We start from the raw sequence: 14,652 nt of genomic DNA on the forward strand, positions 1-14,652 counted from the left end.
CGAGGATCTGTCAGCGGGTCAGTCTGTATCTGTGGGAATGACGCGGATCTGTCAGTGGGTCAGACTGTATCTGGGAATGATACTGAGGGATATGTCAGTGGGTCAGACTGTATCTGTGGGAATGATACTGAGGGATCTGTCAATGGGTCAGACTGTAAATGGGAATGACACTGAGGGATCTGTCAGTGGGTCAGACTGTATCTGTAGGAATGACACAGGGATCTGTCAGTGGGTCAGACTGTATCTGTGGGAATGACGCGGATCTGTCAGTGGGTCAGACTGTATCTGTGGGAATGACACGGGGATCTGTCAGCGGGTCAGACTGTATCTGTGAGAATGACACGGGGATCTGTCAGTGGGTCAGGCTGTATCTGTGGGAATGACACAGGGATCTGTCAGTGGGTCAGGCTGTATCTGTGAGAATGACATGAGGATCTGTCAGTGGGTCAGGCTGTATCTGTGGGAATGACACTGAGGGATCTGTCAGCGGGTCAGTCTGTATCTGTGGGAATGACGCGGATCTGTCAGTGGGTCAGACTGTATCTGGGAATGATACTGAGGGATATGTCAGTGGGTCAGACTGTATCTGTGGGAATGATACTGAGGGATCTGTCAATGGGTCAGACTGTAAATGGGAATGACACTGAGGGATCTGTCAGTGGGTCAGACTGTATCTGTAGGAATGACACGGATCTGTCAGTGGGTCAGACTGTATCTGTGGGAATGACACAGGAATCTGTCAGTGGGTCAGACTGTATCTGTGGGAATGAGGCGGATCTGTCAGTGGGTCAGACTGTATCTGTGGGAATGACACGGGGATCTGTCAGCGGGTCAGACTGTATCTGTGAGAATGACACGGGGATCTGTCAGTGGGTCAGGCTGTATCTGTGGGAATGACACTGAGGGATCTGTTAGTGGGTCAGACTGTATCTGTGGGAATGACACTGAGAGATCTGTCAGCGGGTCAGACTGTATCTATAGGAATGATACCAACGGATCTGTCGGTGGGTCAGACTGTCTGCAGGAGAACATTTCTGAGGGTCGGTCTCCAATCTGAAATTGTGAAACTGTTTCCTTTCCTACAAATGCAACCTGATCTGCAGAGTGGGTCCAGCACTTTCTGTTGGACGTATGTACGGAGATGGTGCAACCAGAATATCGCATACAAAATGCTGGAGGAACTTAGCAGGTCAGGCGGCGTCTGTGGAGAGGCATAAACAAGTCAGTATTTTGGGCCGAGACCCTATTGGGACTGAAAGGGAAGAGGTCCAAGAGGGCTTTGGAAGGTGGCTTGCTGTGATTTGTGTCTGTTGCTGAAGATTTGCTGCATCTGCAGAATCTCTTGTGTCAGAGTGAAGAATGAGATTGTTACCCTGAGAAGTGCTGCCACGCAGGCTAGGGGAGCAGATTCACCTAGAGCTGGAGAAGTCTGCAAGGATGTGGAAGAGCAGGGCAATGAGACCTGCTGTGATTCACAGGAGCAGAATTAGGCCCTTCCATCCATTCCATTGCTCTGTCATTCCATCAGGGCTGATTTAAAGTTCAACCGTGCACATAAATACAGCCAAGTGAAAGTGTTGCTCCAGGACCAGCGTGCAAAACACAGCGCGTACAGTCACACACGGCACACAGCACATATAATTAAGTTAACTGCGTCTGGACCTGGAAACCCTGATGTTCTGTGTGTGCCGCCTTCTCATGGGACATTATCCCTCTCAACCCCATTGTCCTGCCTTCTCCCCATAACCTTTAACATGCTGGCTGATCAAGAACCTATCAGCCTCCACTTTAAATATACCCATGACTTGGCTTCCACAGCCATCGACGTTAGCAATTTTACTGGCTAGCCAGATGAAAACTACATCTCACAACTGAACACGCTACTGTAGTTGATCCATAATCTCACATTTTCTCCTTCCTTGAAAAACAGCCTTCAAAGAGTGAATTTGTACTGGAGCAGCTGGCAGTGTGAAGGGTGAGGCCCCCTCCCCATGTGCTTTTGGTTTCTGTGCGGGGATTTGTTTATGGAGATCGTAACGGTGGAGGGGGAGGGGGAGGGGGGAAGAGCAAGTGTTTATTTTGCTTACAGATACAGCACAGAACAGGACTTTCCAACCCGAGCTGCATCTCCCAGTAACCCCCCAACTTAACCCTAGCCTTATCAATGGATAATTTACAATGTCCAATTAACACACCAACTGGTACGTCTTTGGAATGTGGGAGGAAACCAGAGCACCTGGAGGAAAACCACGTGGCTCATGGCGAGGGCAGGGGAGTTCCTTACGGAGGATGCCTCGCTGAGCACTGTGCCCAGAGAACTGGGTGATGAAATGCATGTTTCTTTCTGCAGCCTCAGAGGGGAAGCCCTGTGTGGAGGAGACGAGAGGGGTGAAGGTTTACCTGTACACTCAGCTGAAGCAGCAACCCATCTGGTAATGTTTCACTGTACCTGAATTAATCACAGAGTGCTCAATGCAGGATGTCCATTTGTCCGATTATACTGGGGGCTGAGGCTGAGGTTGTACACTGGATGCGATGCTGGCTTTGCGGAGGAAGCCAGACAGTGGTAGTAGACAGTTCAGTGTTGTCGTTTAAAGTTAAATTGGACAGCTATGTGGACAGGAAAGGAGTGGAGGGTTATGGGCTGAGTGCAGGTCGGTGGGACTAGGTGAGAGTAAGAGTTCGGCACGGACTAGAAGGGCGGAGATGGCCTGTTCCCGTGCTGTAATTGTTATATGTTATCTGGTTATATTATAAGTAGTGCAAAAAGAGAACAAAATCATGATGAAGTGCTGGTTGGTGGAGGGTAAGAAACGGTTCCCAAATCATTGCCTGTGTGTCTTCAGGCTCCTGTACTTCCTCCCTGGTGGTAGCAATCAGATGGGTGGTGGAGGCACTTAATGATGGTGAGGAGGGTTGTACCCATGGTGGGGTTGGTTGGGTCTACCATCCTGTGCAGTGACCCCTCCGCCCCATACCAGACGGTGATACAACCAGTTCGAATGCCCTCCTGTAGAAATCTGCAAGTGCCTTTGGTGACATACCAATTTTCCACAAAGTCCTAAAGAAATATGGCTGCTGTCGTGCTTTCTTTGTAATTGCATTAATATATTGAGCCCAGAATAGATTCTCAAAGATGTTGACACTCAAGAACCTGAAACTGCTCCCCTTTCCACTTCTGATCTCTCAGTGCAGACTGTTGCGTGTTCCCTTGACTTCCCCTTCCTAAAATCCGCAAACAATTCCTCAGTTTTACTGGCGTTGACTGCATGGTTGTTGTTGCGACACCGCTCAACAACTGATCTATTTCACTCCTGTACATCTCCTCGTCACCATCCAAACTCTGCCAACAATAGTTGTGTTATCAGCAAATTTATAGATGGTGTTTGAGCAGTGCTTAGTCAGGCAGTCATGGGTGGAGAGTAGAGCAGTGGGCTAAACACACATCCTTGAGGTGTGCTAGTGTTGACTGTCAGTGAGGAGATGTTATTACAACCCACACAGACTGGATTCTTGGTAAAGAAGTCAAGGATCCAGTTGTAGAGGCCCAGGATTTGGAGCTTGTTGATTAGTAATGAGGGGTATGATTGTGTTGAACGCTGAGCTGTAATCAGTAAGCATCAGCCTGACATGTTGTCCAGGTGATCGAAAGCCAAGTGGAGAGCCAGTGAGATCGCATCACTGTAAACCTGCTGTGGCAGAGAGACTCCTCAGGCGAACCGTGTGAATGTCCAGCTCTGCTTCCTTCTGTCCCACTGTGGTCAGGGAGGGAGGGTGGGGGTTAATGTGGGAAGTGTGCTGGTCAGGCTACAAGGGTGCAGGTCATGTGGGGGAAGGTTTGAAGGTGTGGGTTGTGTTGTTTCTGAGCAACACACACAAAATGCTAGAGGAACTCAGCAGGCCAGGCAGCATCTATGGAAAAAAAGTACAGTTTATGTCTCGGGCCGAGACCTGGACTGTATTTTTTTCCATAGATGCTGCCTGGCCTGCTGAGTTCATCCAGCAACTTCTGTGTTTTTGCTCAGGTTTCCAGCATCTGCAGGTTTTCTTGTTTGGGCAGTTTCTGACTCACCTTTTCCCCTCTGTGTAAGGCACAGTTTGCGGTTCTGGAATGCTGCTTTCTTCGACGCCGTGCACTGTGAGCGCAGGAAACGATCCCCCACCACCAGGTATCAGGCAACAGGAGAGATCTTCACCTTCCAGCCTCACCGCCCCCCCAGCCCCCAGCTTGCATGCCTCCCACCCCACCAGCTTGTGCACTCCTAACCCTCACTCCCTCTCATCCACCCGTGAGGTCCCCACCAGCTGGGGTGGGAATGGAAGGACTAGGGAAGTGATTGAGTGAGATGGGGTGTCATCTAGTTGGACACTGACACTCCCACCCTTCCCCCATCATTTACCCTCTAGCAGCCTTCCCCCGCTGGGGAACAGTCGTATTCAGGCCTCGACTGCGGTATTAAGTCCTGGGGAGCCTTGCTCAGCTGTGGGGAGAACCTCAGTGCCGGCAGATTGCCCACTCCAGCCCCAGCGCTGGAGGAGGTGTGTCACTGCTGGTCATCGCTGTCCAGCTCTCCCAATGTCAGTCTGTCTCCCAGTGTCAGTCTGTCTCTCACTGTGCTGTCCCTGTCTCCCAGTATCAGTCTGTCTTTCACTGTGCCATCCCTGTCTCCCAGTGTCAGTCTGTCTCTCACTGTGCTGTCCCTGTCTCCCAGTGTCAGTCCGTCTCTCACTGTGCTGTCCCTGTCTCCCAGTGTCAGTCTGACTCACTGTGCTGTCCCTGTCTCCCAGTGTCAGTCTGTCTCACTGTGCTGTCCCTGTGTCCCAGTGTCAGTCTGTCTCACTGTGCTGTCCCTGTCTCCCAGTGTCAGTCCGTCTCACTGTGCTGTCCCTGTCTCCCAGTGTCAGTCTGTCTCTCACTGTGCTGTCCATGTCTCCCAGTGTCAGTCTGTCTCTCACTGTGTCAGTCCATGTCTCCCAGTGTCAGTCCGTCTCTCACTGGTGCTGTCCCTGTCTCCCAGTGTCAGTCCGTCTCTCACTGTGCTGTCCGTCTCCCAGTGTCAGTCCGTCTCTCACTGTGCCATCCCTGTCTCCCAGTGCCAGTCTGTCTCTCACTGTGTCAGTCCCTGTCTCCCAGTGTCAGTGTGCTGTCCCTGTCTCCCAGTGTCAGTCCGTTTCTCACTGTGCTGTCCCTGTCTCCCAGTGTCAGTGTGCTGTCCCTGTCTCCGTGTCAGTCTGTCTCACTGTGCTGTCCGTCTCCCAGTGTCAGTCCGTCTCTCACTGTGCCATCCCTGTCTCCCAGTGTCAGTCTGTCTCTCACTGTGTCAGTCCCTGTCTCCCAGTGTCAGTGTGCTGTCCCTGTCTCCCAGTGTCAGTCCATCTCTCACTGTGCTGTCCCTGTCTCCCAGTGTCAGTCCATCTCTCACTGTGCTGTCCCTGTCCCCCAGTGTCAGTCTGTCTCACTGTGCCGTCCCTGTCTCCCAGTGTCAGTCTGTCTCACTGTGCCGTCCCTGTCTCCCAGTGTCAGTCCGTCTCTCACTGTGCTGTCCCTGTCTCCCAGTGTCAGTCTGTCTCACTGTGCTGTCCCTGTCCCCCAGTGTCAGTCTGTCTCTCACTGTGCTGTCCCTGTCTCCCAGTGTCTGTCTGTCTCTCACTGTGCTGTCCCTGTCTCCCAGTGTCAGTCCGTCTCTCACTGTGCTGTCCCTGTCTCCCAGTGTCAGTCCGTCTCTCACTGTGCACAGGCTAATCCCACCATCCCTCACTGACATCTGTGAATTCCCCAACACAGGGAGAAGTGGTGCCACATGACTCCAGAGGAACGGGACGACACCCATCGGTTTGACAAGAACATTGCCTTTGGACAGCTAGGGTAAGGCTGGTGCGCAGGAATGACTCACGGGAAATGGGTGTGCCGGTGCATTGTGCGGAGTGAGTGAGATGTTATTGTGTCCGGTTGTGAACTTCCTGTGTTTGCTACCACAGGACCTTCACACAGAACATGCTGGATTTCGGATTGAGCAGGGAACTGTGCACCAACTTCCTGAAGAAACAGTCAGTGATTGGGAACCTGAATCCAGGTGAGATCAGGGACAAGGCACAGCTCGTCATTGAACATAGAACACCACTAGATCACTCTAACCCTTCCCTCCCACATAGCGCACAGAGCTCTACCCCTTGTGCTGTGCCAGCCCAGCCCTCCCCTCAACCTCTTCCTCCCGTGCCAGCCCAGCCCTCCCCTCAACCTCTTCCTCCCGTGCCAGTCCAGCCCAGCCCTCCCCTCAACCTCTTCCTCCCGTGCCAGCCCAGCCCTCCCCTCAACCTCTTCCTCCCCTGCCAGCCCAGCCCTCCCCTCAACCTCTTCCTCCCGTGCCAGCCCAGCTCTCCCCTCAACCTCTTCCTCCCGTGCCAGCCCAGCCCTCCCCTCAACCTCTTCCTCCCGTGCCAGCCCAGCTCTCCCCTCAAACTCTTCCTCCCGTGCCAGCCCAGCCCTCCCCTCAACCTCTTCCTCCCGTGCCAGTCCAGCCCAGCCCTCCCCTCAACCTCTTCCTCCCGTGCCAGTCCAGCCCTCCCCTCAACCTCTTCCTCCCCTGCCAGCCCAGCTCTCCCCTCAACCTCTTCCTCCCGTGCCAGTCCAGCCCAGCCCTCCCCTCAACCTCTTCCTCCTGTGCCAGCCCAGCCCTCCCCTCAACCTCTTCCTCCCCCGCCAGCCCAGCCCAGCCCTCCCCTCAACCTCTTCCTCCCGTGCCAGTCCAGCCCAGCCCTCCCCTCAACCTCTTCCTCCTGTGCCAGCCCAGCCCTCCCCTCAACCTCTTCCTCCCCCGCCAGCCCAGCCCAGCCCTCCCCTCAACCTCTTCCTCCCCCGCCAGCCCAGCCCAGCCCTCCCCTCAACCTCTTCCTCCCGTGCCAGCTGCGTAAACACCTGACACTGGAAAGAGATTACGTTGCAGAGGGTGTGTCTCTTAAATTTGTGTCTGATGACAGTTACCTCTGGCCTTACTTGTCCCAAGAGGGCTAGATGGGGAAGCAGGACCTTGTTGAGAATGAAAGGCATGTAACCAAGGACGATTCGTTGCATGGGAGCATCACCAGCTCCATCTGTAAATAGATGTCTTTGACCGTGATCCCCCTACTGAGAGCCTGCTGCACCAACTCATCGTTCCCCAGATAAAATGCTGCCTTCCGGAACTCTTTCTCGGAGGCCAAAATACGACCTTGCCCAAACAAGTTCTCCGTGGCCTCCACACATTGTTCCAGAGTTACTCCAGGACACAAAATACATTGCACCCCACGTTCATCTTCCACCGACCGAAACAGGGCATGGTCCGAGGGTGGAGAGCCAGCTGCCTTTGGAGACCAGTCCGGCACGGTGGCACGATGTCCGATCCGAATGGAGGAATATGTGGCGGTGCTGGTGGTAAGTCCTGGAGTGAGTACCGTAACCGGACAGAAAAGTTTGCACTTCTTGCATTTCGCCCGCACCTGTGGCATCAGCAATCCTGTTGGTCCGGCCACCCCAAAGGTTTTGGTCCCAAGAAGCCGAAACACATTACAGACGGTTCAGATTCCCCTTAAGCAGCTAGAATGGAGAGGATTCTTCTGTTGCTGGGGCAATAGGAAGGCACTCTGCACTCGGCAGTACCTTACTGGCTTGGCGCCAGGAAAGGGCTCCATCGGTCCTGAAGAGCTCCCAAGCTGTGAGAGGTTGAAACATCTAAAAATTGTCCGGCTCCTACACCAAACGAGAATCACGACGACCAAGGAGGAGGGATGCTATCCCGATGTTAGAGGGGGAACAATGGCATTTGTCTCCCTGTTTTTGGAGAGAAATGGCTTCCTGGTGAGTTGTCAGCAGCCACAGCAGGGAGCTACGCAGTTAGCAGCTGCCAACAAATCCAGTGCAAGCAGGCAGGAAAAACTCCGAACAAAGCCTCCACACTAAAACAGCCACTCACTCAGATGTCCAAGGGACCCTTTCAATCCCCTCCAATGTATCTCATGAACTTTAAGCAGCAGTTTTTCCTCCATTTCTCCCTGCTTAATCAGAACAGCTCCACGCTGTGTCTGACCCTGGGAGTGTGTAACAGGACAGTGTGGAGGAAGTTCACTCTGTATCTGACCCCCTTCCCCCTATTCTTTCTTAAATTGCAAAAATACTTTTACTACACTAATGTATTACAAATGAAAAGACCACACAAATCATAACATTGATATAATCACAACCTTATTAAAGATGGTGGTGCCTAACGGTCCCGAAACACTTCCATGTTACCCGTAGATGGAATGTGTTCTTTTTTATCAGCTAACTGGGTATGTACAATGCCAAGCAGTCAGCCTGCTCAGAAACCTCCACTGCCTGTCTCCAGGACCCACAGATAGCTATCTTTGCAAGCCCTAGGAGCTGGTTATCTAGGACATCCTCCTCTCTGCCTGCCCCCTTCCTTACCGAATGAAATGCAGCCAGAAGGCGAGGAGCAGATAGTGCGAAGAGGCTGCAGCCTGGCACACTCCATATGCATATGAGCCCACAGAAGTGACGGGCAGCTGGGAGATCTGTGCAGAAACTGAGAAACTTGTTGCAGGGCACAGCTCAATGCAGTACCCTCCACCCCAGGTCCCCAGTGTGCAAGGAGTAACACCCCCAGAGGATTTCCACTGGAGACCCCCTCCCCTTTGTCCCAAGTGGAAAGACTGATCACCATGGCGTGTCAGGACAGTGAACAAGAGCTAGGAAGCGGATGGTGTGGAGCAGCAGACCATACAGGTACCTGCTACCTGCATATCTGAAAAGGGACTGTTGGTGTTGATGAGAGACAGTTCAAGTTTTGATGGACAGTTTTGTCTCTCGGTCCCTGCCAGTTCGCCGGTCAGGTCTCCCCAGAAGGATTCAGTAGACTTCCAGGTAGAAGAGATGCTTGGTGTCAGGAGTTCATCTTCCACACTAAGAATCCAGAACATCTCGCCCAGTTGATCCTGGTGGAGTACACTGCCAAGAAAACCTCCTGGCATCAGGAGCCAGTCCTTGGCATAGGCCAAGAGGACAACCTCCATGTCTGAATCATGTAGAACCAGACCTGTCAACCTCTTCCTCCAAAGACACTGGAATGGCTGTACACAGATGACATACATCTGGCTGAACATGGGGCATCCCTAACATACTCCTCTTTAAAATGGAATGGGCACTGTAAGCGATCCATTGATCTTGATGAGGCACTTTGCAGCAGAGCACTAGAGCCAAACCCAGGCTATAAAGTGTGGTCTGAGCCCAAATACCTGCAGAGTGGAAACTGTGGTCTACATGGTCAAACACCTGGTCAAGGGAGGGAAATGCTACCAGGACTCAGTCTCTTGGACAGGTGGATCAGGCCCTGACTAGATGGACATTGCCCTGAATGGACCAACCTGGGACAGTGTAGGATTGGTCAAAATGGGTCAGCTGCCCCAACATGGCCAAGATGGCTGGCCATTGCAAGATCTTGTAGTCCATACATGAGAGAGTCTAGACGCCAGATTTTTAGCAGGTGAAGGTCTTGTTTCTTGGACACCAGCACGACAACTCTCTGCCACGAAAGGGTCATCTCTGCGGTGGCTGTGCTCTCCGCTAGGACAAGACTATTGTCATCCCCCAGTACATCTCAGAAAACCTGACCATCTAGGCCAGGGGTCTTGCCCCTCCTGAGCTGTGGGTTTTCTGAGATGTACTGGGGGATGACAGAGCCCTATCCCCACAATAAATGACAGAGAGATCGCCCCCAGGAATTCCTTGCAAACCAGGGGCTAATGGGGTCACCATGGTGAGTACATCCTTCACCTCAGGAGCCAGGTCTGATGTCTCCACTTCTAGGGGTCTACTGGGAAATGGATTCTGAGAGCGAGAGCGGCTGGTTGCTGCTTGCCCATCTTTACCCAGTGTACCCACCTCTAAGGAGGCACTAACCAATGTCTAATGTCCAGGACATAACCTTCCCGTGCACACACTTCACCTACCACGGGGATCGAGGCCACTTCCAGGAGTTCAGGATTGAACATAGGAAATAGGAGCAGGAATAAGTCGGCCATCTGGTCCGTCGAGTCTGCTCCGTCACTCGATGAGGTAATGGCTGATCTGGCCATGGAATCATCTCCACCTACCTGTCTTTTCCCCATATAAGATTCACCTATTGTGCAAAAATCTATTCAACCTTGTCTTAAATATATTTACTGAGGTAGCCTCCACTGCTTCATTAGGCAGAGAATTCCACAGATTTGCCACTCTCTGGGAAAAGCAGTTCTTCCTCATCTCCGTCCTAAATCTACTCCCCCGAATCTTGAGGCTATGTCCCCTAGTTCTAGTCTGACCTATCAGTGGAAACTTTCCTGCCTCTATCTTATCTATCCCTTTCATACTTTTATATATTTCTATAAGACGTCCTCTCATTCTTCCGAACTCCAGCGAGTACAGTCCCAGGTAAGTCAATCTCTCCTCATAGTCTAACCCCCTCATCTCTGGAATCAACCTGATGAACCTCCTCTGTACCGCCTCCAAAGCCAGTATATCCTTCCTCAAGTAAGGAGACCAGAACTGCACACAGTACTCCAGGTGCGGCCTCACCAGTACCCTGTATAGTTGCAGCATAACCTCCCTCTAGCAATGAAGGCCAACATTCTATTTGCCTTCCTGACCGCCTGCTGCACCTGCAAAGCAACCTTTTGTGATTCATGCACAAACACTCCCAAGTCCCTCTGCACAGCAGCATGCTGCAATCTTTTACCATTTAAGTAATAATCTGGTCTTCCATTTTTTCCTTCCAAAGTGGATGATCTTGCATTTACCAACATTGTACTCCATCTGCCAGACCCTTGCCCACTACTTAACCTATCTATATCTCTCTGCAGACTCTTCCTGTCTCTGCACAATTCCCCGTTCTACCTGTGTCATTTGATAGCCACGTGGACCACAACAACTAGATCTTTCCCCTCCCACTGCAAATTCCTCTGCAGGTCAGAAAAGATGTCCTGAACCCGGGCACCAGGCAGGCAACACAGCCTTCAGGATGCTCTTCGAATGGTTCCCTGAACTATGGTGCCACAGTTCGGTTGCTCATCCTTCCTACAGCCCCCACTCTCATCCACACAGGGAGCAAGAATCTGACCTGTTGGACAAGCTCAAGGGCTGGAGCTTGAACACTGTCTCTTTAATCCTGCTTCACTTGCAGTCACACCCTCCTGTCCCTGACCACAGACCGAATTTGAGGCAGCTAATCTAATGGGGGTGACTACAACAGACTCCAGGTAACAGAGACTGTAACTCTCCCCCTCCCTGATGTGCTCAGATTCCAGGTCATCAACTTTGAGCCTGAGTTCCTCGAGCAGCCAACGCTTGTTGCAGATGTGGTCACCAGGAACCACAATGGGGTCCACCAGCTCCCACATCATGCAGCTACAGCACATCAGCTGAACCTGCATCATCCCTACTTTAATTAATTAGCTGTAATTCAGTGACTTTATTTAACCACTACAAAAGCCTTACCTGCTGCTTGCATGTCTCCCTGCCAAAGCCTTGTTCCCACTCCTACACTGGTCCACTCACACTTTGACCTTGCTAATGAGTCGTGAATCGATTGGTCTGCCACTAATGCGCCGAGCCCCGCCAAACGCTTTTTTAAAACTCTTCTCTCCTGTCTGCGAATCAAATGATCTGCCGCTAATGTTTGGGGCCAACCACCTCCAGGATTCCCACCCCCTCTGATTTTTCTCCCATGTCTACGCTCTTTCCCCTGTTAGGAGAAGAACTCCTTTTCCTCTTCAGGCTGGAGGACCACACAGGTACAGGGAACACCAATGCAGCAGCACCCTCAGCTTCCAACACCCCGTCCCCCAATGCACTTTCCTCGGCCTTCCGCTGAACCTCAGGGCAAGCAGGTTCCTTGGTATAAGGCACAGGGGCAGGTATAAACTGTGTTCTCAGGGGCCTTTTTTCCAGGTGTTTAGATTTCTACTTTGCTTTCCTGCCCTGCAGAATCTGCTCCCCATCCTGCTCTGCAGGTACGCTACACACGGCCTCGAGTTTCCTCACTTAACCACAGGGGCAGAAGCAGACGCAGGGGGAGAAACAGGGTTATGGGCAGCAAGGGCAGTGGTGCCAGAGGTAGAATCCTTGGGCTGGGGATTGGGACAGTCCCTCCAAAAGTGCCCCACGGGCGCTCTGAGCTCCAGTACACCTGGTAGTTTACTGCTTTGTACCAGACAGTAAATAGCTGGTACTAGTAAGAGATTACATTGTGGTGGGTGCATCTCCAAAATTTATGTCTGGTGGTAGTGATCTCTGATCTTAATTTGTTCCAAGAGGGCTAGATGGGGAAGGAGGACCTCACTGGGAATAAAGGATTTGATGTGCACTTTTGATCACCTACCTACAGGAAAGATGGAAACAAGGTTGAAAGAGTGCAGAGAAAATTTACAAAGATATTGCCAGGTCTGGAGGACCTGAGTTATAAGGAAAGATTGAATAGGTTAGGACTGTATTCTTTAGAACATAGAAGATTGAAAGGAAATTTGATAGAGGTATATAAATTTATGAGGGGTATGGATGCAAATGCAAGCAGGCTTTTTCCACTAGGACTACAACTAGAGGTCATGGCTTAAGGTTGGAAGATGAAAACTTCAAGGGGTACCTGAGGGGAAACTTCTTCACTGAGGATGGTGAGAGTGTGGAACGAGCTGCCAGCACAAGAGGTGTATGTGAGCTCGATTTCAATGTTTAAGAGAAGTTTGGATGGTTACATGGATAGTAGGGGTATGGGTGTGTCAGGTCACTTGTCTGAGTGCTACTGGTACCGTGTAACCCAGTACTACCTGTCGTATGGTCGGGTGGTTGGCGAATAAACCGGCTCCCCCACCTGGTGAGGAGGGTGGCTAGACACCCTGCGGGACGAAAATCCATTCACGTACACGCTGTTCCTTTCTGAGGAGTGGGGTACCACCCCACTAACTGACTGAAAGGAACCATCATCATCCTATGGGATGGATAGCCAGAGGGAGGGGTATGGAGGGCTGTGGTCCCCGTGCCAGTTGAGTAGGCAGTTTCAATGGTTTTGGCATGAACTAGATGGGCCAAATGGTCCACTTCTGTGCTTTACTTCGCTATGACTGTATAACCATTAATGGGGCTATGTTACAGACCACTTACCAGTCCCGGGGATTTAGAGGAACTAATCTGCATCCGTGATGTTACAATAGGTGATTTTAACTTTCCACATATTGACTGGGAATCCCATACTATGAAAGGACTAGATGGGATGGAGTTTCTCAAATGGGTTCAGGGAGATTTCCTTCATTAGTACATAGGAGTCCCAATGAGATTAGGGAGTGAGACATGGCAGATGATAGATGTTTGTGTAGGGGTACACTCTGCGTCTAGTGACCACAAAGCCATTAGTTTCAGAGTAACCATGCAAAAAGATAGGTCTGTCCATGGGATAAGATTCTGAATTGGAGAAAGGCCAATTTTGATGGTATCAGAATTGATCTGGCAAGCGTGGATTGGGACAGGCTGGCTCCTGACAAAGGTGTACTTGATAAAATGGGGGGCCTTCAAAAGTGAAATGTTGAGAGTACAAAGCTTGTATGTGCCTGTCAGAATAAAAGGTAAAGATAACAGGTCTAGGGAACCTTTGTTTTCAAGAGACATTGTTAAGAGGAAAAAAGAGATACATAGCAGGTATGAACGAATGAGGTGCTTATGGAGTATAAGAAATGCAAGAGAACACTTAAAAGAAATCAGGAGGGCAAAAAGAAGGTATGAAGTTGCTCTAGCAGACAAGGTGAATGGGAATTCTCAGAGATTCTACAGATATGTTCAGAGCAAAAGGATCACAAGGGCCAAAATTGGTCCTCTGGAAGATCAAAATGGTAGCCCATGTGTGGAGCCAAAAGAGATGGAGGAGATATTAAATAATGTTTTTGTGTCTCATGAGTAAATACAGATGCAGAGTCTATAGAAGTGAGCAGCTTCAACATCATGGACCCTTTACAGATTACAGAGAAGGTTCTGGCTATCCTGAGGCAAACTGGGGTGGATAAATCCCCAGGGCCTGACAATATATTCCCTCAGACCCTACCGGAAACAAGTGCAGAAATTGCTGGGGCCCTAGCGGAGATATTTAAATCATCCTTAGTGGCAAGAGAGGTTCCAAAGGATTGGAGGGTAGCCAGGGTTGGTCCACTGTTTGAAAAAAAGCTCTAAACCTATACCTGGAAGTTATAGGCCAGTGAGTCTGACATCAGTTGTGGGAAAGTTATTGGAAGGTATTCTAAGGGACCGGATATATAAGTATTTGGAGAGACATGAGCTGGTTAAGGACTGTCAGCATGGCTTTGTGCATAGTAGGCCATGTCTAACCAATCTTATAGAGTTTTTTGAGGAAGTTACCAGGAAAGTAGATGAAGGCTAGGCAGTAGATGTTGTCTATATGGACTTTAGTAAGGCATTTGACAAAGAGTCCCACATGGGAAATTGTTCAGTCATTTGGCATTCAAGATGAGGTAATAAGTTGGATTAAACATTAGTTTTCTGGGAAAAACCAGAGAGTGGTAGTAGAGGGTTGCCTTTCTGAATGGAGGCCTTTGACTAGTGGTGTGTTGGGTCCTTTGTTGTCTGTATCAATGATTTAGATGGTA

General features: G+C 50.7%; 1 protein-coding gene across 1 annotated transcript in view; it reads left to right on the forward strand.

The window, feature by feature from the left end:
- The window catches only part of LOC140210768 (Fanconi anemia core complex-associated protein 24-like), a 100,292-nt gene that overhangs the window by 34,587 nt on the left and 51,053 nt on the right, over positions 1 to 14,652 (forward strand). The window contains exons 7-10 of the mRNA XM_072280021.1: positions 2,351 to 2,432; positions 4,092 to 4,169; positions 5,786 to 5,866; positions 5,980 to 6,074. Of these exons, the coding sequence (XP_072136122.1) occupies positions 2,351 to 2,432; positions 4,092 to 4,169; positions 5,786 to 5,866; positions 5,980 to 6,074 (336 nt within the window). The remainder of the gene's footprint in view (positions 1 to 2,350; positions 2,433 to 4,091; positions 4,170 to 5,785; positions 5,867 to 5,979; positions 6,075 to 14,652) is intronic.

The sequence above is a fragment of the Mobula birostris genome, chromosome 15, assembly GCF_030028105.1.
Source record: "Mobula birostris isolate sMobBir1 chromosome 15, sMobBir1.hap1, whole genome shotgun sequence".
NCBI classification, from domain to species: Eukaryota; Metazoa; Chordata; class Chondrichthyes; order Myliobatiformes; family Myliobatidae; genus Mobula; species Mobula birostris.